Below are 27929 nucleotides of genomic sequence, written 5' to 3' on the forward strand. Positions count from 1 at the left end.
GAGGAGAGAACTTCCACTTTGACTATGACCCTATCGGAATAAGATCAAAGTCAGCGAACTCTAAAGGCTTCCATAGCCCTGGCAACTCATGACTAGAGCCTAGGGAGATTACTGACGCCATGAACAGGAGTGTCAAATTGTTAAATCAGCAACAGGAGTCACTGTGTACTTACACCCCATGTGGGATCTGTCCCTAATGTGTCGTCTAAAGCGAAGTGATGCTATAACTAGTACTGAAACAGTATTTTTATACTTTGTGTTTCTGTGTGGGCACAAACTGATGAGGTCTTTACTAATTATATACTGAAGTGATCTTCTGTATATAAAGAGAATTGGAAATGAAAAAAAAAAAACAACCTGGTGTTAAAATGGAAATGGCATAGAAAATTAATTAATTTGAAAAAAAAATTATGTAGGATCTCTGTCTTTAATGTGCTGTACATTGCTATTTAATGCTATAATTAGTAATCCAACGGTAGTTTTTTCACTTTATGTTGCTATATGGGCAAAATGTTGAAATCTTTACCTAATATATACTAAACTGATCTTCTGTATACAAAGAGAATTGAAAATGAATCTTTACATGAATGGAAGGGGAAAGGGAGCGGGAAAGGGGAGGGTTGCGGGCGGGAGGGAAGTTATGGGAGGGGGGAAGCCATTGTAACCCATAAGCTATACTTTGGAAATTTATATTCATTAAATAAAAGTTTAATAAAAAAAAAAAAAAGACTGGTCTATCTCCTGCCATTTAGTTATGTGGAACTACTGTTTTAAAAATAAGAGTAGGCCAGGGCCAGCACTGTGGTGCAGTGGGTTAATGCCCTGGCCTGAGGTGCTGGCATCCCATATGGGTGCCAGTTCGAGACCTGGCTGCTGCACTCCCAATCCAGCTCTCTGCTGTGGCCTGGGAAAGCAGTGGAAGATGGCCCAAGTCCTTGGGCCCCTGTGCTGGCGTGGGAGACCTGGAGGAAGCTCCTGGCTCCTGGCTTTGGATCAGCGCAGCTCCAGCTGTTGCGGCCATCTGGGGAGTGAACCAGAGGATGGAAGACCTCTCTCTCTGTCTCTACCTCTCTCTAAGACTCTGTTTTTCAAATAAATAAAATAAATCTTCTAAAAAATAATAAGAGTAGACCAATAATTTTCCCCAAAAGAAATGAATATTTTCATATTACAAGAAAAGACTGAGTGGTTTTGAATTTTCTTAAAAGAAAACCATTTCTTCACTGTAGACTTGAGATTTGTGAAGACAGGCCGAGTTTGAGCTCTCAGGGTTGAGTGTTTCTCCTGTGTCCCTGGGGGCTGATAAATACAGGCATGAAGACCAGCATTCTCCTGGGGCAGAAGACTTGGTGTGCGTGACCTCTGAGGTCTGAAACTCAACAACAACCACCAATATTTACCAGGCCCTGTGTCTTGTGGGACCCTCACGCTCATCATCTCACCTGACCCCAGTCCGTGGTCATCCATGGAAGGCACAGGAAGGCAGCCCACGTGACAGGCAGCGGTTTTGCTCCTCACCTTATCCATGCTGGCCTGGTTCAGTCTCATGATGGAGGCGTGAGCCAGGCGGTCGTAGACGGTCCTCAGGGCCTTCTTGGAGTAGAGCTCCTGGGGCTTGAACAATTCCTCCATAAACTTTCTGTTGAACATGGTGGAGATGATGTCATTCAAAACTGTGGGGACAGGAGAGGAGCCGGCTGAGCAAGGCGCTGCAGGAAGCTTCATTCACAGATGCTCGCTGCAGGTGCAGGGACGAGCCAGGCACACACAGAGAGGGAGGCGGGCGCCTGGTGGGAGCAGCTCCCTTCGGAGAAGGCAGGGCCCTGAGACACCACATCGGGGCCAGCAACGAAGGCAGCGAAGGCCAACGTACTACGGGCTGTGCTGCAGAGGCTGTGAAGCGCTTCCGTGTACTTGATCTCCTACTTCATGATAAGGGAACCATTTCTGCTTTCTTAAAAAGAGATTCCTATAAGTCTAAGGTTACTTCCTTAAAATGAGAAGGAGCATCATTCTTTTAAAAAACAAATCTAGGCCGGCGCCATGGCTCACTAGGCTAATCCTCTGCAGAGCGGCGCCGGCACACCGGGTTCTAGTCCCGGTCGGGGTGCCGGATTCTGTCCCGGTTGCCCCTCTTCCAGGCCAGCTCTCTGCTGTGGCCAGGGAGTGCAGTGGAGGATGGCCCAAGTGCTTGGGCCCTGCACCCCATGGGAGACCAGGAGAAGCACCTGGCTCCTGCCATCGGATCAGCACGGTGCGCCGGCCGCAGCGCGCCAGCCGCGGCAGCCATTGTAGGGTGAACCCACAGCAAGGGAAGACCTTTCTCTCTGTCTCTCTCTCTCTGTCCACTCTGCCTGTCAAACAAACAAACAAAAAACCAAATCTAAACACTCTGACATCTATTTCCTAAACACAGGTAATTGACTCTTCTGGAAAAACATTTTATGAAAACAGGCAGGCCTACCTGCTGGTTACAGACTCAAGCATTACTAGTGTTTCCACAAGACGTGTATGTTGTTCAGACAGCACAAGTTGAGAATGCAGTCATTTCTTTTTTCTTTCTTTCTTTTTTTTTTTAAAGGGGGAAGAGATGGAGAGAGAGAGAGAGAGAGAGAGAGAGAGAGATCGATCTTCCATTCGCTGTTTCTCTCCTCAAATGGCTACAACACAACAGCCAGTGCTGGGCCAGGCCAAAGCCAGGAGCCTGGAGCTTCTTCCAGGTCTTCCACGTGGGTGACAGAGGCCCAGGTGCTTTCCCCAGACCATTAGCAGAGAGCTGGATTGGAAGTAAAGCAACTGGGACAAGATCTGGCGCCCACGTTGGGATGCCACGTAGCAGGTGGTGGTTTAACCCACCATGTCACAATGCCAGCCCCTGAGAATGTGGTAGTTTCTATGTCTGATCCACACGTTGGTATCACACTGTAATGACATAGCTCATGCTGTTGTTCAAATGGAAAATCTCTACCGCATGAGAATAAAAGGTGTGTGTAAACCAAAGTTGCCTATAACTTTAGGTCTTCGTTCGTTTAGATGTTTTGTACCACTCAACAGAATATCACTAGGTAAGTGGTTTGAGAAATAGAACAGGTACGGTTGAATAGAGACTATTCTTAACTAAGGCAGTTATTCTGGCATAAAGATGAAAGGATGTGGAGAGTACACATTCACAGTAATTAAAATTGGAGATAAAACTGGGTTACTTAAAGTAATTACACAAAATCAATTATTAAACATGAGTGATTATTACTAAAGATTTATTTATTTTAAAGATTTCCTTGTTTATCAGAAAGGCAGAGTTACAGAGAGGCAGAGACAGATCTTTCTTAGTTCACACTGGAAATGCCTATAATATCCAGGGCTGGGCTGAGCTGGGCCAGGCCAAAGGCAGGAGCCAGGAATTCCATCAGGGTCTCTCTGGTGGGTGCAGGGGCCCAAGCGCTTGGGCCACCTTTTGCTGCTTTCCCAGATGCATTAGCAGGGAGCTGAATCAGAAGTGGAGCACCTGAGATTCAAACAGGCGCTCATGTAGGGGGCCAGCGTTGCAAGCAGTGGCTTAACCCGCGGCGCCACAATGCTGGCACCTATTACTAAAGATTTAAACCCCTTTTGCCAACCACAAAGGATGTGCCAGGTAATTGGCCGTGGCCTTGTTTCTTTAAAGGCAGAGCAGTGAGTTGATTATTTCAGGCTCCTCCACCTGAGAGCAATTAACAGCAGTACCCTGAGGGCTCAGGCCAGCGTTTGAAGGCATCTCTGTGCATTTGATGGGGGAAGGTGGAGCCGAGGTTTGATTTTTGGTGGTACCTAAATCTTAAATGGAAGGACTATGGACAGAGGGGGGAAGGGACACATTCTTTCCCTGACACTGACACAAAAGTCCTCATAGAACTGTTTGAGGCCCTGGCTCTGCTTCTATTCTAGCTTCTTGCCAATGTGCGCCCTAGGAGGCAGCAGGTGATGGCTCCAGGACTTGGGTCCCTGCTACCCATGTGGGAGATGCAGACTGAGTTTCAGGCTCCTGGCTTTGGCTTTGGCTGTTTCGGCTACTTGGGGGAGTGAACCAGTGCATGGAAGACCTCTCTTTTGTCTGTCTGCCATTTAAATAATTAAAAAAAAAAAAAAAAAAAAAAAAAACCTCACACTTGCCCTTTGGACTTTTCCCTAGACTCCATCAAATCCATTCCCTAACAGGGCGTCCCTCACAAAGGACGACTTCAACCCATCACAGCATGCCCTGCGCATGTGCCCCGCCATTGCCCAGAGTGGACACTCTGCAGGCACAAACTCTGCCACTGCCTCATGCCTGCCCTTAGCCTTCCACCAAAAAAGGACCTGCAGGAACCTGGCTTTTCTCACTGTTTTCTTACCACAGCCTGCGTGAAACGCAGAATTTACCAGGGAAGAGGTACAACTGAAAAGCCACATGCAACTCCTCAGAAGACAGCATGAAGACTGTCCCACAGATTTCTGTAGGCCTGGGAGGAGGACCAAAGGGGAAAGTTCTAGTTAGACACCCATCAGCACTGACTAGGGTAATGCCACTTGAACCAGCATTCATATGGGTGGCCAGAGCTGCAGGCGGTAGCTTCCCCTGGGTTAATGCTACTGAGAGCTACCCTTCACCTGTGTGCTGAGCAGTTCTCAAGTGTCTTCAAGCTTTTAGTGGCATCTAGGAAAACAGCCTGGGCCCAGAGAGATCTGTTTTGAAAGAAAGAAAGCCCCAAGGTGATGGTTAGCTCCTCTGGGCAAAGTGAAAAGGAAAACACAGCTCTCCTCTGGGGAGCGAAGAAGCCACATACATACGGCATACATAGGTCACCATGGCTCCCTGTGCGAGAATGCCTGCAGAGTTCACCTGTTGGGAAGAAAGGACAGCAGGTGCCCCCAAAGAGAAAATGGTGGTTTTCTGGTTGGGTCCTGCCACGCAGGGACGCACCCCTCACTTCCTTCCTGGGACAGAGTATGAAGGCACGCGCTGATGCTTTTCTTCTTACAATCTGCTTCGCTTAGCACGTGGCTGAGGCAGACCTACTTACGAACCAGACTCTGAGCTAAACAACCCAAGCGCAAAGAGGAGGGGGATGTTCTCCTTGCCCTAGAAAAGCAGCCACATGGTATTTAAAGAGAGCCTGGGAAATCGTTTTCATCACACCCTTTAGTCTGTCTTAGAGTTATTTAATTAAAAAATTTTTTTTTTTATTTGAGAGTGAGCCAGAGCACGCCCATCTACTGGTTCGATCCCCAAATGCCCACAGCGGCTGGGGCGGGGCCAGGACTGAAGCTGGGAGTCAGGAACTCAAGCCAGGACTCTCACATCGGTGGCAGAAACTGAGTTACTCTGAGCCATCACTGCTGCTTTCTTGGCCTGCACTGGCAGGAAGCTGCAGTCGGGAACTGAGCCAGGAGTGAACCCAGGCACTCGGCTACGGGACATGGGTGCCTTATGTGCTAGGCTAAACACCCGCTCTTGGGTGTTACTTGTTGGCACTCGGATGGGCGCTGTGTTCGTTGAACGAGGCAGGAAGATCCGAGGAGCCAGATTTCATCAGAAGAGGCGGAGGCAGAGGAGGGATGGATTTTTCGCAGGTGCCTCAGGAGGACTGGGACCTGGGCTCTCCGCACATCGGGCTGCCAGTCTCGGGTTCAGGTTATGAAGTCACTTTCTGCTCGTTATCTCTGCACACTTAAGTTGAAATAAATTCTAGTGATCCAATTAGGTCTATGAAAAGTCCTCAAAATCCACACTTCACATCCAAAATTCTGCCGTGCATCAAGGGGTAAGCCAAAAATTGCTCAAGAGAAGTGTCAAAAGGTGGTTGCAAAATACAAGAGCATATTAAGCACTCAAATAAGGACTTTTCTTTGAGCCTGGTCTGATGAAATAATTATCTTGATGAAAGCAATCAAGTTCTTCCCAATTACCTCTGCTCTAAATACCCTCGTTTATGGGAACAGGAATATGCGATTTGGAGCCAAAGCTAAAAGACAGAAGCCAGGAAACCCCACTGGATAGTTATCGGCTCCCATGTCCTAGGCACTGGGCCTAGAACTTTATATGCATCATTTCATTTAAACCCCAAGGTGAGGTGGGTGTCTGGTGCAGCGGTTCAAGATGCTGCTTGGGACCTCTCCTACCATATTGGAGCACCTGGGTCCAAGTTCCAGCTCCACTGTTGATGTCCACCCTGGGAGGCTGCTGCAGGTGATGGCTCAGATAGGTCCCTGCCACCCACGTAGGAGACTCAGACGGAGTTCTGGGACCCCTGGCTTTAGACTGGCACAGCCCTGGCTGCTGTGGGCATTTGGGGAGTAAACCAGGAGATGGAAGATCTCTTCGTCTGTCTCTCTTTCAAATAAATACATGATTGAAAAAAACCTTCCAAGACAATTCTGAAATATCCTCATTCTAAAACTGAGTATTATTAAACTGGTGGTGGAGTTGAGAACAGAACGGGGCCTGTTTGATTCTAATGCTTGTGCTCCTCAATATCACACGCGCTATCTCCTGGTGAGGGGACAGCATTTAAAATGCGGGAAGGACGGCTGGGGCCAGGCATCAGTGCGCCCAGTTGTCCAGGTGTCTGCGATCTAGAAAGGCTGAGGAAGGCTGAGGTTTCACTGCGAGGAGCTGGCAACTTGTGCAGGTGTGCTGGCAGCTGCAGGTGAAGCGGACACTGAGCGCTGAGCGTGAGAAGGCCGTACTGCACGCGTGGCACATGCCTCCTGCCCACGGTCCTGCGGCCATGCAGTCACATGCTTCCGTCTTTCTCGGCTGCCCAACCGAGATCTCTGTGCGCTAAGGGAGGGTCGCTCATGCTAAAGGACAGCTCTTTGGTCACGGGATACGACGAAATTGTTTTAAGAACTACCAGACAGGACAGACTACCAGAAGTGTGGCTGCTGCCCCAGTGGCCCCTGCAAAGGTTGACACTGAAAAAAGGGAGAAGCACCCCCTCAGGTACACAACGCGGCCCTTTAGCCAGCGTCTGCTTGGTTTGCTCCTGGCACCATGTGGTCATTCGCTTTGTGCAAAGGATTCAAATGCACAACCAACATCTCAGCTAAAGCGAAACTCAGGCCTGTTCTTTTACTTAGAGATACTTAGCTTGGTCCCACTGTAAGCCCACTGATAAAGGACTGAGGGACCCTACAGATGCAGACTACATACATGCAGCCCAGAGATAGCATACCTCGTTTTCTGTCCACCTCTGTCCATTCATCTACACGAAGCATATAAAAAGAAAACACCGGTTCATGAGGCAAGAACATTACTTCCAAGGAGGCTTTACCAATCCCAGTCCTAGGGCTCTGGTCTATGAAACATTATTTTCGCATCCTCGCATTTAACGTCTAATGTGAACACTCTGCCTTCCATCTGAGACTTCACGAAGGATGACAGATAAGAAACAGGTTCCAAAAAGGCCCCAGAAAGGGGACAGCCTCTCCAGGGCAGCTCAGGCAGAGAAGAAACGCAGGAGGACTAGTGGCCCCGAGAGGGCTCTGGGAGTTGCACACTTTGCACTGGTCAGCTTGTCGTCACTTTGCCTTGAAGGAAGCAGGCTTATTGTGGCTCGCGGCCGTGGAAGTTCACAGAGATCGGGCAGCCCTGGTCTGGAGTCTGAGCAGGGTGCTGATGGCAGAATGGACATGTGTAGAGGGGAGCACTCGTCCTCCTGGCCGTTGGTCTCTCTGCATACAGCAGCCAGGGTTTGCTCGTGGGGGGTGTACCCCAGCAATTTAATCCCATCCAATCACTTCCCAAAAACCTCGCTTTCAGACGTTACAACGGGATTAAGTCTCTAACCTTAATCTAGGAGCCGGTCATGGAAGACTCTGTGGGGGACACTCTAATATTCAAACCATGGCACTCTCCAACGCTGCAAGAATATACGTCATTCAAATAAGACTCTCCAACAAGAATACATGTCAAAGTAGGCTTTAAAACACCAGCCTCTGGAGGACATCTGGTGCGTGAAAGAAGCCAGACACAGACAAATATTGCATGTTCTCCCTCGTATGTGGGAGGAAAAATAAAAAAAAAACCAAAAGCTCAAAAAAAGAGAAGTCTGTGTCTATCAGTTTCACTGTGAATGTAGTGTTTCGTTAAGCTTTGCTTTAAATCTTTGTCAAATAAATTGACAGGAACTGTATACCACTATAGTTCTAATGATTTTTTTTTTTTTACTTTCACATCAGCATTATAAAAGTTTATTTTCACAATTCTTAAGAGGTAAATCCCCAAACTTTACAATTCCTCACTTATTTCTCCCAAAACAGATTAAACAGATAAATAAAATTGTCAGAATATCAAACCATGTTTAAAAATCCTGTGGGCTAATTTTAAAATCTGAATTATTTTAAATTATGACAATGATGGAATGTTTGCCAGTTAATCAAGGTTCCAAACTAACATTCAAAATAGGAAAGAACTATCAGGCCGGCGCCGTGGCTCAACAGGCTAATCCTCTGCCTTGCGGCACCGGGTTCTAGTCCCGGTTGGGGCGCCGGATTCTATCCCGGTTGCCCCTCTTCCAGGCCAGCTCTCTGCTATGGCCCGGGAAGGCAGTGGAGGATGGCCCAAGTGCTTGGGCCCTGCACCCCATGGGATACCAGGAGAAGTACCTGGCCGGATCAGTGCAGTGTGCTGGCCGCGGCAGCCACTGGAGGGTGAACCAACGGCAAAGGAAGACCTTTGTCTCTGTCTGTCTCTCTCTCACTATCCACTCTGCCTGTCAAAAAAAAAAAAAAAAAAAAAAAAAACTATCACTGGGATCCTGTTACATTTTAAATCACTATAAAGGTTGATCAGTTTTCATCATTAATAATGCTATTGCCATAAGCAAATAATGCCATTTATATTTCAAAAGGATATTTGTCTTGCACACCTTACACGTTGAGGTATAAGCCATGTTTTACTTGCATTTTTTATTAACATAACAAATAATGTCTTCTATAATGGCATTTATAGTAAAAAGTCAAATAACATCAGCCAACTTGCCGGCATTTTCTGTGGTCTTCTAATTAATATACTAGTGCATAGACATGTATAAACCATATAGCTATACCAATTTATCAGCAACAGATTCAAATTATTAGGAATATAAATTCAAATATTATATCAATTTATAAGCAATAAATTTAAAATGTTAGGAATATAATAAAACTACATTATACATAGTTTACTTTCCATGATTTGATGACTATTTTAAAATTTGCTTTATATGAGTGAAGTTGAACGATTTCTCACTTGATTACTGTGTATAGCCCTTGCCTATTGTCCTGTTGGACTATCATCTTTTTACTTTTTATTTGCTGACCTCTTTACCTAGTAGTACCACTGAGTCTTTGACTATAATGTAAATTAAAAATATGTTATCTCCATAGCCAAAAAGCAAAAACAACCCCAGAGAATGGATAACTAAATATTTGCTTAAAAGGTAATACTACTTTGCAATAAGAGATTCTGAAAAAAAATGTTATCTCAAAAAATAATATATAACATATCAAGTTGAAAAAAGAAACCAAGCCACCACCCTCCATGAGGTAGAGTACTTCCAGGGACAGGTAGAGAATGGAGTTTCTTCGTGTGTAGTCTGATTTATTTATTTATTTTTTATTAATGCAAGAGTTCCCTTTCTAGAGTACAGATGGAACTCATCAAATTAGAAAACCTGAAATGTGAGTTAAAAGGGAGATACGTCAATGTTTGTTTCTCCATCCTGCAGGCGGAGGTAGTCAGGGAGATACCAAGAGAGCAAATTAGGGAACGCGTACTTGGCTAGAGAGATCTGCGAGAATCAGGACCCGTCAGGGCTGAGATGGGTCTACTACTTACTAGCTATATGAACTCCCAGCAACTCGTCCCATCTCAGTGTCTCCATCTGTAAAATGGGAGTCCAGCTAGAGCTGCCTCAGGGAGCTGTCGTGACAAAGGTGGGCTCATGGACATCAACTATGTAGCTGGCTTCTTTCCGTTGCGCTCTCTCTGCTGAAGTTCACTGGACACTCACTGAGAATCAAAGATGAGGGTTTTTTTTTTTTTTTTTCCTTTCCTTAATTTTTGGGGGAGATCTCAACCTAGAAAAACTGCATCCAGAGAAACAGATTCCACATACACTCACATTGCAAAACACTTAGTAACTAATGGTCTCTTGTGGAAACACTGGCACTAGATGGCTTCCTGGGTGATTTCTGAGGTTCTAATCAGAGCACACACATGCCTTTCCCACGCCAGCATAACTTGTAACTCACAACGCCAGCGAGTCTGGAGCTGCCAGTCTGAGAGCACAGCGGCGCCGTGCGCTCACACTCTGCAAAGCGGGTTTCAATGCCAGGTCAACTCCTGTGGGGAAATCCACCATTTTTATCTCCCAAGAGTCAGGCTCCCGGGAGAGAAAACACTGGGAAAGCAGCATTAAGAATCCTGTCTTCTGGCCGGCGCCATGGCTCACTTGGCTAATCCTCCGCCTGCGGTGCCCACACCCCGGGTTCTAGTTCCGGTTGCCCCTCTTCCAGTCCAGCTCTCTGCTGTGGCCCGGGAGGGCAGTGGAGGATGGCCCAAGTGCTTGGCCCTGCACCTGCATGGGAGACCAGGAGGAAGCACCTGGCTCCTGGCTTCCGATTGGTGCAGTGGCGGCCAATAGGGGAGGGAAACAATGGAAGGAAGACCTTTCTCTCTGTCTCTCTCTCACTGTCTATAACTTTGTCTCTCTCACTTGTCTAATTCTGCCTGTCCAAAAAAAAAAAAAAAAAAAAAAAAAAAGAATCCTGTCTTCTTTTTTTTTTTTTTTTAAGATTTATTTATTTATTTGAAAGACAGTTACAGAAAGGCAGAAGGAGAGAGACAGAGAGAGAGGTCTTCCATCCATTGGTTCACTCCCCAGATGGCCACAATGGCAGGAGCTTCACCAATCTGAAGCCAGGAGCCAGGAGCTTCTTCCAGGTCTCCCATGCAGTTGCAGGGGCCCAAGGACCTGGGCCATCTTCTACTGCTTTCCTAGGCTACAGCAGGGAGCCGAATTGGAAGAGGAGCAGCCAGGACTCGAACGGGCGCCCATATGGGATGCTGGCACTGCAGACGGCAGCTTTACCTGCTAAGCCACAGCACTGGCCCCAATCCTGTCTTCTTAAATCAGACTCTTGATTGACTGGAGACTGGTGCTGTGGCATAGTGGGTAAGGCCACTGCCTGCAGTGCTGGCATCCCATGTGGGCGCTGGTTCAGATCCCAGCTGCTCCGCTTCTGATCCAGCTCTCTGCTGTGGCCTGGAAGGGCAGTGGAGGATGGCTCAGGTCCTTGGGCCCCTGCATCCACGTGTGAGACCTGGAGGAAGCTCCTGGCTCCTGGTTTTGGATCGGCGTAGCTGCGGCCACTGCGGCATCTAGGAGTGAACCAACAGATGGAATACCTCTCTCTCTCTCTCCTTCTGCCTCCCTGTAGCTCTGCCTTTCAAATAAATGAATAAATCTTAAAAAACAAACAAAACTCCGCCCTCCAAAAACCAGACTCTGGTGCCTTGGTGACACTGTCCCCACGCTGTTTTTTTCTGTGGCATTTGTGTAACAGGTGGGCTGTCTCCGGAGAGGCTGCGAGTGAGGGAGGGGGAATTCAGGGAGGCGGGGGTGTGACCCTCTTGACTGACTGGGAGCAGTGGAGCCGAGAGGGACCGTGAAGATGGCCCTGGTAAACGCGTGCCCAGGGGAGCTGAGACCTTGTGGGCCAGCAGAGGTCTCTGTGGTGCTGTGTGCTCCTGCCCCGTCCTCCTGAGGATCCAGGCAAGGTAAGCCACACCCCATTTTGCTTGTGACAACTCCACTTTTGTCATATTTTTTGTGTGGGGTGGCGGGCCCAAGGTTGTCCAGAGCTGGCTGTAGAACTGAAACTTGAAAAATATACACAGAACCTCACGGCCTTTTGGTCACTTGGTACTATTCTGACATCTGTGTGTTTTGCAAAAATCACTTCACACCCCATGCCTGTTTCCCTGCCTTAAAATGAGGAACGTAAAGGAAATGTAATGGGGTCTTATTTATGAGCATTTTTAAGAGGGCAAGAATTGGGGCTGGCGTTGTGGTATGGCATCCCATTCAGGCACCAGTTCAAGTCCTGGCTGCTCCACTTCCAACCCAGCTAATGGCCTGGGAAAAGCAGCAAAAGATGGCCCAAGTACAAGGACCCCTGCACCCCCGTGGGAGACCCAGAAGAAGCTCCTGGCTCCCGGCTTTGGCCTGGCCCAGCCCCAGCCTCAGTGGCTATTTGGGTGAGTAAACCAGTGTTTGGAAGATCTCTCTCTCTCTCTGTCTTTCCTTCTCTCTTTCTGTAACTCTGCCTTTCAAATAAAATAAATAAATCTAAAAAAAAAAGAGTTCTTTAAAAATTAAAAAGAGGACGGGGTGAAACAAAGTAGCTTTTATTATTCTTGCTATTGCTTAAAATGTGGGACGACAGTCACTATGCAACAGTCAGACATTGCCCCATGGAGAAGCCAGCACTTCCTTTCTGTTGAATGCCGACCTAGGGGCTGCACTGCGCATGTGTGTGTGTGTGTGGTGGTGGTGGGGGGGACTGCAACATCGGCATTGCTCTCATGGGAACACGCGTGGCCTCCAGGAGACCAATTAGTGTGTAAGACAATGGAAACATCCAGAAGCACCGTGCTTTCCATCAAAGCTTCTCAAGGACTGCTTTACTGTGTCTGGTGTTTTACTGGCCTCTGTGTACAGGAATCTGGCACCCCGGCTCCAACAGCCACGCCAACTCCCAAAGTGGGACAGATGCGTGTTCAGTTCTCCAGAGCCACTGCTCCCTCTCCCGCTTTCTTACCCTCTTCTACCAGTCTCCCTTGGCCAACTACTTCCTGCCACCTCCTTTATGAAGTCACTGGGTGTGCTGGATATATTCGACTGCACCCCGTTTCCTGCTGACATATCTGACTACCACCGCAGAGACGTGGGCTAGTCCTCTCAGGCATGGCAGCACCGTGCAGCGGCTAAGGGCATCCCGGCTACGAGGATGACCTCTGGAGCCGGCTGCCCTGGGTTCAAATCCTATGTAGCTCAGGGCAACTTACCCTTAGCTTCCCCTTCTGTAAACCAGGTATGGTGACATTACCTAGTGATGGGGTGGCTGTGGGGACTAAGGTGCTGACGGGGAGACAGTGCATGTAAGTGCTTCATTTGGAAATTGCTTTATTGCTGCTGTCATTAGGAAGATCAGAATTCCTTCCTGGACTTGGCCCCAGAGCACGTGCAGAGGCGTTGGATCGGACGCCGCTCAGCGCCTCGCATGTGTCTGACACGCACCCGAACCTCGTGGACTGCATGGGCGTGTGAGTGAGAACTGCTAGATGTGGCTGCAAGTGCTTGCAGTCCAATTTCTCAGATGCAGAGGAAGAGGGAGTCCAGCTTTCAGAGCTGGCCCTGATCTTGAAGGAGAACATCTATCACCAGTGCTAACCACGTGAGATCCAGTACAGAAAGCAGCAGGCTTACAGAGGCGACACCCCAAGGTCACGAAGCTAGTCAGGTGGCAAAGCTGCAATTGGGACTCCAGAAAGTATGCTCTTAATTGCTAATTTATATTGTCTTCCCAGGTGCAGACTACCCTCTGAGAACCAGGGCCTGCCGCCTCACTGGTGCCATTAGCTCCAGTGAAATCCCATCACCTAGGTACCAAGGACAGCAGAACCCTCCTGAGGAAGAAACGGTTAACTCTGTATCAAACCACTGATTTAGATAATCAGTTTAACAACATGTACTGATTCGCTGGTTTACCCTGGCCAAGGCATTAGACTGGGTGCTGGGCTTCAAAGATGAATGAGGGGCCGGCACTGTGGCGTAGTGGGTAAAGCCGCAGCCTGCAGTGCCGGCATCGCAATATGGGTGCCGGTTCGAGTCCCGGCTGCTCCACTTCCGATCCAGCTCTCTGCTATGGCCTGGGAAAGCAGTACAAATGGCCCAAGTCCTTGGGCCCCTGCACCCATGTGGGAAACCCGGAAGAAGCTCCTGGCTTCTGGCTTCAGATTGGCACAGCTCTGACCACTGAGGCCAACTGGGGAGTGAACCAGTGGATGAAAGACCTCTCTCTCTCTGCCTCTCCTTCTCTCTCTGTGCAACTCTGACTTTCAAATAAATAAATAAATCTTAAAAAAAAAAAGATAAATGAGACAATCAAGAGGGGGAGACAGATAGACAGACAGACACACGGATCATTTCAGTGTAACAGGGCCAGTGAGGAGGAAAGCAGACGTGGGTGCTATGGGAACACAGGGTGCTGCCAGAGTATGGGCAGAGTTTGGGCAGACCCAGACCACATGGGGCAGCTCCTGATAGAGATTAAACAGTATGTAGGATGGAAGGGGAAGGACTGGGGGATGGGGATTACTGGAGTGGAAACATGAGTGCACATCTGGATTGGTAGTATTAGGATACAAAGGCGGAGGGAGGCAGAGGAGGGAGAGCAGACTGCAGAGGTGGTCCGAGATCAGATCAGGCAGGGCCCTAGAATGTCTCGTGCAAGGACTCGGCCTGGATCCAGACAGCAGCGCAACGCTGACAAAGGGTTTTAATCAGGGAGAGGATGGACAGAGCTGCATTTCAGAAAGCTCACTTGGCAGGGGCCACGATTGTGGCACAGCAGGTTAAGCCATGGCCTGCAATGTGGCCATCCCGTGTGGGCATGGGTTCGAGTTCCGATGTTCCACTGATCCAGTTCCCTGCTAATATATCTGGGGAAGCAGTGAAAGATGGCCCAAAATACTTGGGTCCTGGTCACCTATGTGGGAGACCCAGATGGAGTTTTTGGCACCCTGGCTTTGGCCTGATCGAGCTCTGGCTATTGCTGTCATTAGGGGAATGAAGCAGAGGATGGAGGATTGATCTCTCTCTCTACCTCTAACTCTGCCTTTCAAATAAATCTTAAAAAAAAAAAAAAGAAAGAAAGAAGCTCAGTGGCAGGCTGGCACTGTGGTGTAGTGAGTCTGCCTGCGATGTTGGCATCCCACTTGGGCGCGCCGATTCAAGTCCCACCTGCTCCACTTCCAAGCAGCTCTTTGATATGGCCTGGGAAAGCAGTAGAAGATGCCCCAAGTCCTTGGGCCCCTGCACCCATGTGCAAGACCCAGAAGAAGCTCCTGGATCCTGCCTTTGGATCGGCACAGCTCTGGCTGTTAGGACCATCTAGGGAGTGAACCAGCGGATGGAAGACCTCTCTCTCTCTGTCTCTCCGTAACTCTGCCTTTCAAATAAATAAATCTTAAAAAAAATTGCGATCTCACCCCTCCCAATTTGAAGACGGGGAATCTATGGGGATCAGATACCCCAATGATATCCCATGGGGGTAATATGCTGCGACACGATCTTTTGGAGATCTGACTCCTGAGAGCGTCTCCACTGGGATGCAGGCTGTGATTTTGTGAGAAAGGTCCCTGGCTGTTAAGAGTTAAGTGTGCGGGCCGGGCGCCTCTCACCTTTGCGGGCCTTGTCTCCTGGGATGTTCTGGGCCCGCAGCCGCTGGTCCAGGATGTAAAGCATCTCCCCGCCCAAGTTCAAGAAGAGCAGCGGTAGCGTCCGCACCGACATGGTGCTGCAAGCTAGCAGGGCTGCCCCGGGGCTCGGCAGCCAGGGGCCTAGAGGCCCGGCCGAGCGTCCCCGTAGCCTGGTTGCTAGGGCAACGCCGCGTATGGGACAAGTGAGCCAATCAGGAGGCCGTTTGGTTGGAGGTGCCCTTTAGGCGGGCGCTCATTGGGCTGAGTGGCAAAGGCCCGCCCCGAGGCGGAAGCAGGAGGGACGTGGTTTCCGCGAGGGTCCCGGCAGGGTAAGGAGGCGGGACATCTCTATAGAGCAGATTGGCGTCTTCCCTTTCCGAAGGGGGGGAACCAGAAGGCCTGGCGATGACTGCATTGCCTCCCTGAAGCCTCCTCGGAGCCCCACCTGCTTCCACGCCGGAAGCGAAGCAGGGCTGTGTGGCCCGCGCGAGTTCCTCCCCGCCGTGGCCTCCCAGCAGGTGACCCCTCCTCACCTTCGCTGGCCTTCCGCTGTGCCTTGTTCCATGATGAACAACTATGCTGCAAATTTCAATTTAAGATAGCTTTGTCTTTCTACTTTTTATTTATTTGAAAGACACATACACATACCCAGAGAGAATCTTCCCGTCTGCTGGTTCATTCTCCAATGCCCACAACAGCTGGGGCAGGGCCAGGCATAGCCAGGGGCCAGGAACTCAATCCAGATCTCCCACGTGGGTGACCAAGACCCAACTACTGGAGCCATCACCTGCTGCTGCCTCCCAGGCTGTGCATTAGCAGCAAGCTGGAGTAGGGACCTGGAGCCAGGACTTGAACCCAGGCACTCTGAGATGGGAAGCGGATAGCCTAGTCACAGCTTAGCCGGTGTGCCAAGTGCCTGCCCCCAATTTCATTATTTCTAAAGCTTACTAATTATGTCCCCCCTCCCACTTGAAACAAGCTTTGGCTTCCAAACCTCCCTTGTATTCTAAATTATCGGTCATGAGATTCTCCTTTTGCTTCTAAAATCTTTCTCACCTTTATCCCTTCATGGCCGTTTATTTTCTTTACTTAAAAGGCAGAGAGAGGGAGGGAGAGAGAGAGACCCCGACCGACCAACCGACCGGCCATATGGGCACCGGATTCTGTCCTGGTTCCTCCTCTTCCAGTCCAGTTCTCTGCTGTGGCCCGGCAGGGCAGTGGAGGATGGCCAAAGTGCTTGGGCCCCTGTACCCGCATGGGAGACCAGGAGGCACCTGGCTCCTGGCTTTGGGCCCGCGTAGCTCCAGCCGTAGCGGCCATTTGGGGGGTGAACCAATGGAAGAAGACCTGTCTGTCTCTCACTGTCTAACTTATCTGTCAAATAGAGAGAGATCTTCCACCTGCTGGTTCACTCCCCAAATGGCCACAGCAGCGGGGGCTGGGCCAGGCTGAAGCTGGGAGCTTCTAATTGGTCTCCCAAGTGGATGGCAGGGGCCCAGGTACTCGGGCCATCCTCTGCTGCTTTTCCCAGGCACATTAACAGGGAGCTGGATTGGAAGTGGAGCAGCTGGGACTTGAGCCAGCGTGGCCGCAGGTGGAGGCCTAACCTTGCCACAGCACTGGCCCCGCTCCATGGCCGCATCTGTAGTTGTTGTTCCTTCCTGTCACTGCTTTCTGTCACTGTTTCCCCCCTCCACCCTGCACTGGCTGCTGGGCTACATTTCAGAAGACACCACCTTCAATAGGACACACTCCCTCAGTGACTTCCTACTGTGTGGCAAATCAGTCCAGACAGTGGCTCCAATACTTTCCAGAGCCCCCTCCTGCCCCTGGCTCCTCCCATCCCGCTGCCCATTTCATCAGCAAGCTGTCCCCTCTGTGGGCAGTTTGCCCAGCTCCTCTTTCTCATAGCCGCACCCCAGCAGGTCGTGCCTCCACACGCCAAGCTCAGCATCCTCCCTTCACCCCACACCCTGTCAAGTCCATTTTCTATTCCCGGTCAAGTTTTCGGAGAGTACTCGACCTTCACAGGCTGGGTTTCTGTAACACTGTCACTCCCCACCTCACTGCACTGGAACTGCTTCTCCGTGAGTACCTGGGCCTTCCCTTCACCGACATCTCAGCATCAGGACCATGCTGTGGTCAAGAGCCGGCGGCTCAGGGCTTTGCCTGCTCTGCGCACCACATAAAAGGGGTTGGAACTAGGACAGGAATGTAGTGACCAGCATCATTGGCTCATGCCAAGCCTCCGTGCATTTGTTACCTGCCTGGCTTCTAAAGGCATTTGGGTTTGGGACAGTGTCAACTCCTCCCCTAGCTTCTCAGAGCTGGCTTTATCTCGTTTGGTACGGTGGACAAGAAGGACATGGGCAGTGCAGTTCTCTCATGGTAAAAGGATAATTAGCCAATGTGGGGAACAAAGGTGCCTTGGACTATTAGGCGAGATGCTGTACCTTGGGCTTGTGCCTTTCCTGTAGGGCCTGATCTGCTCATGTGTTCCTTTTTCCCTCCTTCTGCCAGGTCCCTTAAATGTTGGCATCAGGCCATGGAGCACAGTCCCTCCAGCTGACTGTGCCCACTCAGGAGTCCTGCCTCTGCCAAGGCCTTCCCCGCCATTCCTGGAGGCACTGTCCGAACAGTTCACGCTCAGTTCGGAGCCTCTCGTCTCTGATTCTGCAGATCCCAAGCTCTGTTCTATCCACACACCTTACCCTCAACCTCAGCTGTGCCTGCTGACTCAGGCTGTGCCCTCAGGGATCGTTTCTCCCACCGTGATACTTGTTTCTCTTCCGCATTGCCTCCCTGGGCAGTCTCATTCACACGGCTTCACTCACCCTGACAACTCCCAAACCCCTCTTGCCCAGACCCCTCTACTGAGTTCCAGATCTAAATCTCCCACTGCTCTTGGGATGGCACTTTAACAAATCTAACACATCTTTCTCCCTTGTTTGGTATTCTTCGGCACTGCCTTTCTCTGAATGAAGCCCCAGGCCTGCAGCGTCATGGACAGAACGTTTGCCCCTCAACTCCAGTGTCACAGTATTCGGAGAGGGGGCTTTTGGGACCTGGTCAGGGTTATATTAGGTCATGAAGGTGAGGCCCTGGGGATGGGATCAGCAGCCATATGAGACAGAGATCTCCCTTCTTCCTAAGGAGAGGCCACATGAAGACAAATGAGGTGGCCTCCTGCAAGCCAGGAAGAGAGCCCTCGTCAGAGATGGAATCAAGCAGCACCTTGATCTTGGACTTCAGGTCCCAGAATCAAGAACATAAGTTTCTCTAGCGCAAGTCACCTGGCCTGTGGTAGCCTGAGTGGCTGCTGCATCCAGAAAGCACAATATCACCCAGTGCCTGCTTACCCCTCTGACCGTCCTCTCTCCCTACACTCCTCGCTCAGTTCCAGGCACGTTGCCTGTCCTGGTTCTTCAAACGTGCCAGGCACGCTCAGGCTCAAGGTCTCGGCACTTCACTTGGAGTCAGTGGGTGGGCTTTATGGGGAAGAGGTGACCGTCATCCCCCAGAATTTATAAGCAACGCTTGGGGTATACAGGATATGACTTGTAGTTTTTATCAATCCAAACACCAATACCCACAACCCCAAAACAATACACTGCTCTGATCCCTTCTCTCCACCTACCTTCACACAGCTGTTGCTAACTATCCAAAAGGCAGACTTGCTACTGCCATCACTCCCTAGGTTTTAGAACATGGTAACTGGCTCCCGCTCCCTTGAGCACCGTGTGCAGCTTTCTCTGCCGAGTGTACAAAGCCTCTCCTAGCTGAGCTTCAGCTCGCCGGCCAAGCTTTTCTTTTACATTTCATGCATTTATTTATTTGAGAGACAAAAGAGAGATCCCATCTACTGTTTCTGTCCCTAAATGCCTACAATGAACGGCCGGGGCTGGGCCAGGGCTGTGGCTGGCAACCTTATACAGGTTGCCCCTAGGAACGCAGACCTTCCAACACAGGATGCGGGTGTTTTACCCATTAGGCTAGGTGCCCACTCCCTCAAGCTGCATGTGCGTCTTCCTGCTCTCTGATTACAGCCCGCACCTGCAGCCTTCTCCGCCTGGGCACTTTTGTACACTTGCAATCCCTGCTGCCCGGGAAGCCTGCCCTCCCGGCCTTGGTCCAGTGAACGCCTCCTCTTCCTGCTCCTCTGGGGCCCGGTCCAGGAGGCAGCCTTCCCACTCGGCCAGCTCCCCTCCCACTCTGCCGCCACGGGCTCAGCCTCACCTCCACCTGGAGGACAGGTGGGTGTTTAAGAGTGAGTCCGCTGGTAGGTGAGGGTCAGGTCCTGCCTCAGGCCACTCCAGGATCTGAGCTGAGTGAAAACAGGAATCCCTCCTCCTCAGGCCAAAAGGAGCCCCGTCTTTCCTACTGTCACTCTCCAAGGCGGAAAGAAAGATTCTAACAGACTTTATTGGCCCTCTTGGCGTGTTTCCTGGTGTGTCTCTGGCAAGGCTGTGGGAGGGCTTGCTGGGTTCTCCGTGGATCCTTGTTTCTGGGCTGCGGCTGCTGCTTTTAAAGCCCTTTTTTGCTTCTTTAGCTTTTGCACCTCCTGGAAAACCTGGGGGTGAGAGGGACAGGACAGTGTAAGCCCCTGCAAAGGCTCAGACGTGGGGCAGGCGGGGTGGGCACTCTCCCTCAGAGGGCAGCTGCAGCCTTTCTCTTGGGGTCGGTGGCCTGTGACTTCCTGAGGTCCATGTCAGGGCCCTGGGCCAGTTCTGTCAGAAACAGGCGACGACCCAACACCCGTCCCCACCCCCCATCCCAGTCCCAGGGGAGGCCAACCAAAGCAGCCCTTGGACGCGCACCTGAATGCACAGAGCCTTCTTGGCGAGGAAGCGGCGGTGGGCTCTGCGGTAGTACAGAGGGGGGAAGGTGTACTCGATCCCCAGCTCCCGGCACGTCTTCTCAAAGACTTCGTAGTTGGTCTTGCGGAGGTTTTTGAGCATCTTTTTCCTCTGATCGATGCTCATCAGCAGATAGCGCTTATGAGCTTTGTCCTGTAAGACAGTCTGCATTACTTTCTTTTTTTAAATTTTATTATTTTATTTATTTATTCTTATTTATTTGAGAGGTGGAGTTACAGACAGAGAGCAGGAGAGACAGAGTGAGAGGTCTTCCATCTGCTGGCTCAGCCCACTAGATGGCCACAATAGCTGGAGCTGAGCAGATCCAAAGCCAGGAGCCAGGAGCCTCCTCTGGGTCTCCCATACAGGTGCAGGGGCCCAAGCACTTGGGCCATCATCTTCTACTGCTTTCCCAGGATATAGCCCATAGCCATAGCTGGACTGGAAGAGGAGTAGCCGGGACATGGACAGGAGCGCATATGGGATCCCAGCGCCTCAGGCAGAGTCTTAGCCCACAGACTAAGTCAGAGTGCCAGCCCTGCATTACTTTCGGTATTAAGTAAGAGTGACTGTCATTTACAATAACAAAGTGTGGTCATTTTATCATTTCCCAACAACCTTATACAAGTAGTAGTCTAACTCAGAGGGAGGTATTACCATGGCTGTTCCCATTTTACAGATGGGAAAATTAAAGTTCAAATAGTTGGCCTAGTGGCTAAGATGCCTGTAACTCACATCAGCATGCCTGGGGTTCAATTCCTGGCTCTGGCTCCTGGCTCCAGTTTCTTGCTAACACAGACCTTGGGAGGCAGTAGTGATAGCAGGTAACTGGGTTCCTGCCACCCACATGAGAGACCTGGATGGAGTTCCTGGCTCTGACCCCAGCTGCTGTGGGTATCTGAGGAGTGAACCAGTGGATGAGTGCTCTGTGTCCCTCAAATAAAAAAAGTGTTATGATTCACACAAAGTCCCCAGAACTGTGGGTGCTGACGCTGGGTCTCGAGTCTAGCTTTACTTGGCTGACTCCAAAGTGCAGGCTCTTTCCCCGGCATCACCACAGCCCAGCAAACTGTCGGGAGGGAAGGCCCCTTCCACAGCTGGGAATGTGTGAGGGTCCGCCACACCCCGAATCAAGGAACTGTGGTCTCCCAGGGGCAGGCTCAGCTAGCTCTGGGGAACACTGGGGTGCCGGCATGGTACTGGACCAGTTTCTGTTCACAACATGTGTTTATTAAAATTAAGAGCAATTTCAGCAGCTCAGCTCTGTGCCTTGTTTCAAGCCTTAGCACATCGTTTCCCAGTGGTGTGCCTTAAGGCACAGGTGAATCACTCCATGACATGTGAAGTACCTAGCGTGTCATGTGAAGTACCAGAGACTTCCCATGCATCATGCTGGCTGCTGTTATGATTTCTCGTGATCTTCCCCATTCTGGGAGCAGATCCTCCTAAGATCCCCATCCTACAGCTAAGAGAACTGAGGCTCAGCCCTGCAACTTCCCTAAGTCACACAGTGGCTGGGTGGAGGGCAGGACTGAGACCTGAGCTTAGTGCTATCTGACTCCAGTCCCACTTTTTTTTTTTTTAACAGGCAGAGTGGACAGTGAGAGAGAGACAGAGAGGAAGGTCTTCCTTTTGCTGTTGGTTCACCCTCCAATGGCCGCTGTGGACGGCGCATCTCGCTGATCCGAAGCCAGGAGCCAGGTGCTTCTCCTGGTCTCCCTTGCGGGTGCAGGGCCCAAGCACTTGGGCCATCCTCCACTGCCTTCCCGGGCCACAGCAGAGAGCTGGCCTGGAAGAGGGGCAACTGGGATAGAGTCCGGCGTGCCAACCGGGACTAGAACCCGGTGTGCCGGCGCCGCAAGGCAGAGGATTAGCCTGTTAAACCACGGCGCCGGCCCAGTCCCACTTTTAACAAGTACCCATAGAGCACGTGCTGTGCCAGCCACCGTGACTGTGCTCTGGGGTCAGCGTTCCTAACCCCAGGGGACACGCAGCACAGCCCAGCACAGCTCCATTTCTCCCCTGGAGGCTGCTGAGGCACTCTGGTGCCGCAGCCACCCGGCATCTCCCGCGGCTGCTCTGTGCCCAGAGCCCTCCAGCTCCCAGCCCCCTCCCAGCCAGGCTGCTGCTGTCTAAGTGGTGCCAGGGGTTTACCTTCCGATGCTTCTGCATGTGTTCTTCATAATTGCAGATCTTGACAGTCAAGGCAACAACTGAAACCACAAACCACAGAGGATGAGAGCTGGGGACAGAGGAAGGAAGGGCCCAGGTCTGGGTCAGGTTTTAGGAACCCCAGGAAAAACAATCACCAATGTTCTTGTACAGCTCTCTACAAATCCCAAAGTACTCGGACTGCAAGACCTCAGAAGGCTTGGGATTATCTTTTCCTTTAGAAAGTAAAGTCTAAGGAAAGGAAATTCCTAAATTTTATAAAGCAGAGGTAGAGAACATTTTTTCTGCGGGCCATATAAAATGATCAATGATCAACGTAAAAGTCAGCCTGCTACATATTTATTGAATTTCAAGTCCTACCTGTGGTGTCCTGGGCAGGGCCAGACCAAATGACTTCTTGGGCCTTATATTGCAGATGTCCCTCACCTCAACCCCCCCTTTATAAAGGTGTCATCCAAAATCATAGCAAACAGCAGTCTTCAAGGTAAAACGTCAGAGCATTCCGCTTAAATTCAGGCTTCAGACTAGGCTGCATGCTATCAAGGGTAACTCCTCAACACTGCACCAGAGGTCCTAGCCGTGCAGTAAGGCAAGACTCCTCAACTGTCCAGGTCTGTGTGGGACCTCTGCCTCTCCCCTTTCAGCTGCCACTCTTATCTCTGTGTGTGCTCTCACAAGTGAGTTCTCAGAATTATTAGCTCCCACTTGTCTCCCAAGCCCCTGAAATTCCTTCCTATCCACTTGTGTTACAAGGATGGGGGTAAAAGCAAAAGTTGGCCCCAAAGAGAGGCTGTCACTCAAGCAGGCCCCTCCCACAATGCACACTGGGCTCTGGGAGCACTGCAGTGGGCAGCCTGGCCCCTCCCGCGTGGCTCCTTCACTCTACATAGCGGCAGAGTGCACAGAGGCAGAGACCCGGGCTTTGGTTCCCGAGGGCCTCTCTGGAGCAGACACCATGCCGGAAACAACTGGCCAGTAGAAAACTGAGGAGTAATGGAAGGGCAGCAGTGATACTTGTGGTTCCAGGGGATCACCAGGGTCTCGGCAAGCAGGCCCTCTGTTCCTGCCAGCCCGGGAGATGTCAGCGTGATGATGCAGCAAACAGGGGAGGTGGGACAAGCAGGCCTTCTGTGGTTGACATGGTCCCCAGGCCAGTCAGGGCTTCAAGGGGCCCGCGGGAAGCTAAAACGCATCTTCTTAAAAGGGCTATGCAGGAGCAGGAGTTGGCCCTGCAGCCCTGCTCTATGGGGGTAGCCAGGAAAACTCGGGGTTTAGACCAGGATGCAAGCTACACAGTTAACGACTCAACGCTGCACCAGAGGCCCCAGCCAGACAGAGGGAGAGAGGGGGCAGAGGGAGAGAGAAGAATGAAGGCAGGAGCGTGGAAGAGGAGGAGGTGGCAGAACTACAGGCTGACGGCAAGGGGAGGAAACGCACGGATCTGCCGTGCACCTGGTGGTTGGTGAAGAAAAACCACACCCAACACCAGGAGGAAGGGGCGGGGCTTCTCACTCCCCTGGTCTGTTCCAGTCGGAATGCCCCCAGTGTATGTCCGGCATACACGGGTTCAGGACTTGTTGGTCTTACTGTTTCTGTCACAGAGCACGAGCTTGAGTTTCCAAGGTGCGCTCATGTCCCCTAGCTCCTCCCAGTGCCACTGTGAGTTAGGAGGCATCATCTCTGCCCCCACCTCGGCCGCCCCCCCCGCCCCCAGCCGAGGAAGCAGAGGCAGGACCTGGGCACCGACTCAGCATTAAGGAGCTGAGGATGCAGAGTTCAGTTTTTGTGGCCCTAGGCCAGGGCTGGGGAGCCTTTTTTCTGCCAAGGGCCATTTTGGATATTTATAACATCATTTGTGGGCCACATAAAATTGTCAACTTAAACATTAACCAGCTACATTAAAAGCAAAAAAAAATTAGTCAGTTACAGATTTATTGAATGTTGAGTTTCACCTGCTGTTGCCTTGGCAGAGCCAGACCAGATGACCTCATGGGCCTTACATGGCCCGTGGGCTGGACATTCCCCATCCCTGCCCTAGGTCCTTCCCATTCCCCTTTCCCAAGCCACGCCTGAGTGTGCCTGCAGACAAAAACCCCAGATCAGGAAGCAGCCGGCAGACTCCCCTGCACCCCCATCCCCCCAGAGACCCCAACCAACTTCGAGCTTCCAGGGAACTGGTGTCCTTAGGGTTTGCCACAACCTTGTTCATCAACTGTTCTTGAATGGCTTTTAGCTTTTCCTTCTGTTGAAGACAGAGAGAAAATCTTCAATGGTCTGCCACCCTCTGAGAACGAGTCTCCTTCTCCAAGGCCATGGCTGCAATACAACAACCAGGCCCAGAAAGCCCAGGGCCTGACTTCTCTGCGCTCACCATGGCCATGGCCAACCAAATGAATATTCATCCCGAGGTGAACCCAGGGCCAAAGCCTCTGAGATGCCCACAAGGCTTTCTTACTTATTCACGAATCAGGTCTCTAGGACTATCTACTGTGTGTCAGGTGCTAGGGCCACAGTGGAGAAACAAAACCGTCCCTGCCCTTGACACTTGGTCCGGGGGCACTACAGGTGGACACGGAACGACAGAGAGAGGGGTGCTGTGACTGGGGAAGCATGGCCCGGGGGCGGGGGCTGGGTAGGAGGGAGTCCCAGAGAACAAGACCAGGGGAGGATGAGGCCACAGCTTGGCACAGGCCACTCACCCGGTTGGCCATTTCCAAAGACAGCAGTCTCTTCACGACGTCATCCACCCTGTGGGAAAACCACAGCAATGAGAGACAGCTGTGTGTGTGTGTGTGGGGGGGGGGGGGGAGCAGCAATGCTGCTTTCATTTCAGTTTGAAAGGGAGGATGACTGCAAATTCCCTCTGCAGCAAATGAACCTCTCTGGAGCTGGGGAGTCGTCTCCCAGGACTGAGAGTCCGCATGGCCCTGGCTGGCTGGGCTGAGAGCATGGAATAGTGCGATGGCTGTGGAAAACCGGGGCTGTTGGCTGGAGCGTTCCGGCCTTGTCACAGGGAGGGCAAAGGGATGTCCCTTGTAATTAGAATATGGTTCAATATATCCCAAGACACTTTAAGTCACACTGCAGAGGGGAGACACTAGAGGCACAGCCCAGCCCCCACGCCACAGGACACAGCACTGAGCAGGAGGGGCCAGGCTTTGGTGTTGGTCAGCCCTGGAGTCAGACCCCAGCTCTGCCTCTGAGCAGACATTGGCAGCTTGATAGTCTATGACATGGGACAGTATTTCTTCCTTCACAAGGTTTTTGTGAGGACCAAGAGATGAGAGCTTTCTACAAAGGCCTGAGAGCTGTGTTAGTTTCTAGGTATGAAGTGGTATGGGGTCTTCACCTAGATTACCAACAAAAGCAGGCAACCCAGTTCCATGAGTGCCACCTGCCAGTGCTGCCATCTGCGTCACCACACTGGGGTCCCTGTGGCTCTCGGCCTCATCTTCAAGCAAGCTTCAGACACAGCAGCTCAAGCCTTGAAGCCGCCCCCACCCCAAGCAGGTTTCTTTGTGCTTACTTGTCAATCCCAGGAATGTTCTGGTAGTCTTTGAGCAGCGTAGAAGGAGGCAGGTCATTGTCTTGGATGGGCTGGACTGTCCAGTACAGGGATGGAAAATGCCCAGAGTCAATTCTCTCTGTCCATCCCCTTCTTACCCACACCCCAACTCGGTGAGAGGCATCTAGGACCTTAAGCAAGGCACTGGGCATCTCTCGGCTCAATCTCTCCTCTACTCGCCCTGTGTGCACCTGTCCTGATACTTCCTACTGGGAGTACATGGCATTTCCCAAGACCATCCACTGTGCCTGCACTCTCACACACCTGGCTGGCTTGTTATCAGAACCCCCGCTAGGATGGGTCCTCCTGTGATCCAGACTGGCTCTGACTGTCTGAATCCCTCACCGTCTGGTCTATGGCCCAGCCCAGACAGAACAGGCACTGGGCAAACACTTGCAGGCTGGCTGCTTGACTGAACTAAGGGGGTGGAGGAGGGAGAGCTGAGCGAAAGGTCAGCACCCAGTAGAGGTCTTGGGGTGTGCATTCCCGACATTCACCCTTGGGGTGAATCGTCCTCTATGGTCAGACCCCGTAAATAATATTAAGAGCAATAAAGACTAATACCTACCACCATCTGTTGGGCATGGGTCTAAGGGTTCTTTCATGTGTTATCACTGAATCCTAACAATAATCCTCTCACATGTTAACTTCTACACTCATCTTAGAAACCAGGCTGAGCGAGACTTAGTAACTTGCCCAGTAGCACCCACTAGTAAGTGGGATCTTAAGCACCATGCAACCTTAGAGTGAGAAACCACCTGCTGCATCTCAGGACGAGACACAGAAGGTGCTACCCACCCTGCGAAGCCACGCACTCCTAGCCTGAGCGTTTTCACGCCCAAGGCCTTTCCTCCCGCCCACCTCCCCTCCCTTGCAGCCTGCGGGCTTTGTGCAGGGTGGGCACGGGCATCTACTGTTCAGGATCTCCGGCTGCCCCCTCTGCTACCTCTGTCCTCTTGGCCACTTCAAGCCTTCCGAGAGGTCACTCCTCCGCCCCGAGTCCCACCCTGAGACCTCCTACCTGGTTTCTGGCTGGCAAGTCCGCGGGCGGCCTGGAGCAGGAGACCTACGCAGGAGAGAGAGGGCAGAGACCCGGCTCCTTAAGTGGCTCAGCCTGATTCCTCCATGGTCTGTCCAGCTGTGGCTCCGTGTCAGTCCCACCTCGTCCCCACCCCCCACCTTCATTCCCAGCCTCCACTCTTTCTCTCGTACCCGGTCGCGGCGCTTCTCCCCTACTCTGGCCCCCTCGCCCCTTCCATCTCGGCCGAACCCCATTTCCCTGCTCCCGCCGTCCCGTTTCTCAGCTCCTCACTTCGCGGTTGCAGGCCCCGCTGATCCAAGGGAAGCCCGGCGCTCCCACCGCTCGGCAGCCTAAAGCCTGGGGCCGGAGTCACTGCCCGGATTCGAACGGCACTCAGCGTCCTCCACGCGGCTCTTAGCATGCTGATTTCTGACCTCGGCTGCACCCGCGCCACAGCAGTCCTCCCGGGTTCGGACCAGCTTACATGGGCGCCGCCATGCTGCCTCAGGCTCGACCAATCGATGTGTTTGCGAGACCAGAGCAGATGAGGACCGAGGGAATAGATCGGCGGGCGGGCCCCAGGGATGACGCGATCACTGGACGGTGGTCCGGGTGGTGTCGGCGCCAGACTGGGGGCGTGGTCGTTGTAGGGCCCGGCTGTTGGCGGTGTGGTGCTTTGTGAGTTCCGAAATGCCACTTTTCGGCTGCAGCGTCCTGCGTTCTTGACGTTCGTGGGCTTCGGCCTGGGGCCTTCAGCCCTCCGGCCCGGGGTGCTCCCCCAACTTCCCAAGCCCAGGGTGGAGCCCTTGTGAGGATGCTGGGCTGGTA

General features: G+C 51.6%; 2 protein-coding genes across 3 annotated transcripts in view; both read right to left on the reverse strand.

The window, feature by feature from the left end:
* The window catches only part of OSCP1 (organic solute carrier partner 1), a 35231-nt gene extending 19569 nt beyond the window's left edge, over positions 1 to 15662 (reverse strand). For both annotated transcript variants that reach the window (XM_062193264.1, XM_062193263.1), the window contains exons 1-2: positions 15470 to 15662; positions 1519 to 1673 (exon numbers count right to left, since the gene is read on the reverse strand). In XM_062193264.1, coding sequence (XP_062049248.1) covers positions 1519 to 1673; positions 15470 to 15581 — 267 coding nt within the window. In that variant the 5' untranslated portion in view covers positions 15582 to 15662. The remainder of the gene's footprint in view (positions 1 to 1518; positions 1674 to 15469) is intronic.
* Positions 15663 to 19890: 4228 nt separating this feature from the next.
* MRPS15 (mitochondrial ribosomal protein S15) lies at positions 19891 to 27652 on the reverse strand. Its single transcript, XM_062190985.1, has 8 exons — positions 27393 to 27652; positions 27102 to 27146; positions 26042 to 26117; positions 25215 to 25263; positions 24673 to 24757; positions 22498 to 22556; positions 20305 to 20496; positions 19891 to 20057 (listed from the first exon to the last, which is right to left on the reverse strand). Exons 1-8 carry the CDS (start codon positions 27520 to 27522, stop codon positions 19908 to 19910), a joined length of 786 nt encoding a protein of 261 aa, XP_062046969.1. The 5' UTR covers positions 27523 to 27652; the 3' UTR covers positions 19891 to 19907.
* Between the last annotated feature and the right edge of the window lie 277 nt (positions 27653 to 27929).

Source organism: Lepus europaeus, chromosome 5 (genome assembly GCF_033115175.1).
Source record: "Lepus europaeus isolate LE1 chromosome 5, mLepTim1.pri, whole genome shotgun sequence".
NCBI classification, from domain to species: domain Eukaryota; kingdom Metazoa; phylum Chordata; class Mammalia; order Lagomorpha; family Leporidae; genus Lepus; species Lepus europaeus.

Excerpts from the sequence above, each read along its gene's own strand:
- MRPS15 (XM_062190985.1), bottom strand. The coding sequence starts at position 27,522 with ATGCTAAGAGCCGCGTGGAGGACGCTGAGTGCCGTTCGAATCCGGGCA. Across the intron at positions 25,264-26,041 it reads AACATTCCTGGGATTGACAA|GGTGGATGACGTCGTGAAGA; the intron begins GTAAGCACAAAG and ends GTTTTCCCACAG. Across the intron at positions 24,758-25,214 it reads CTTTGGAAATGGCCAACCGG|AAGGAAAAGCTAAAAGCCAT; the intron begins GTGAGTGGCCTG and ends TGTCTTCAACAG.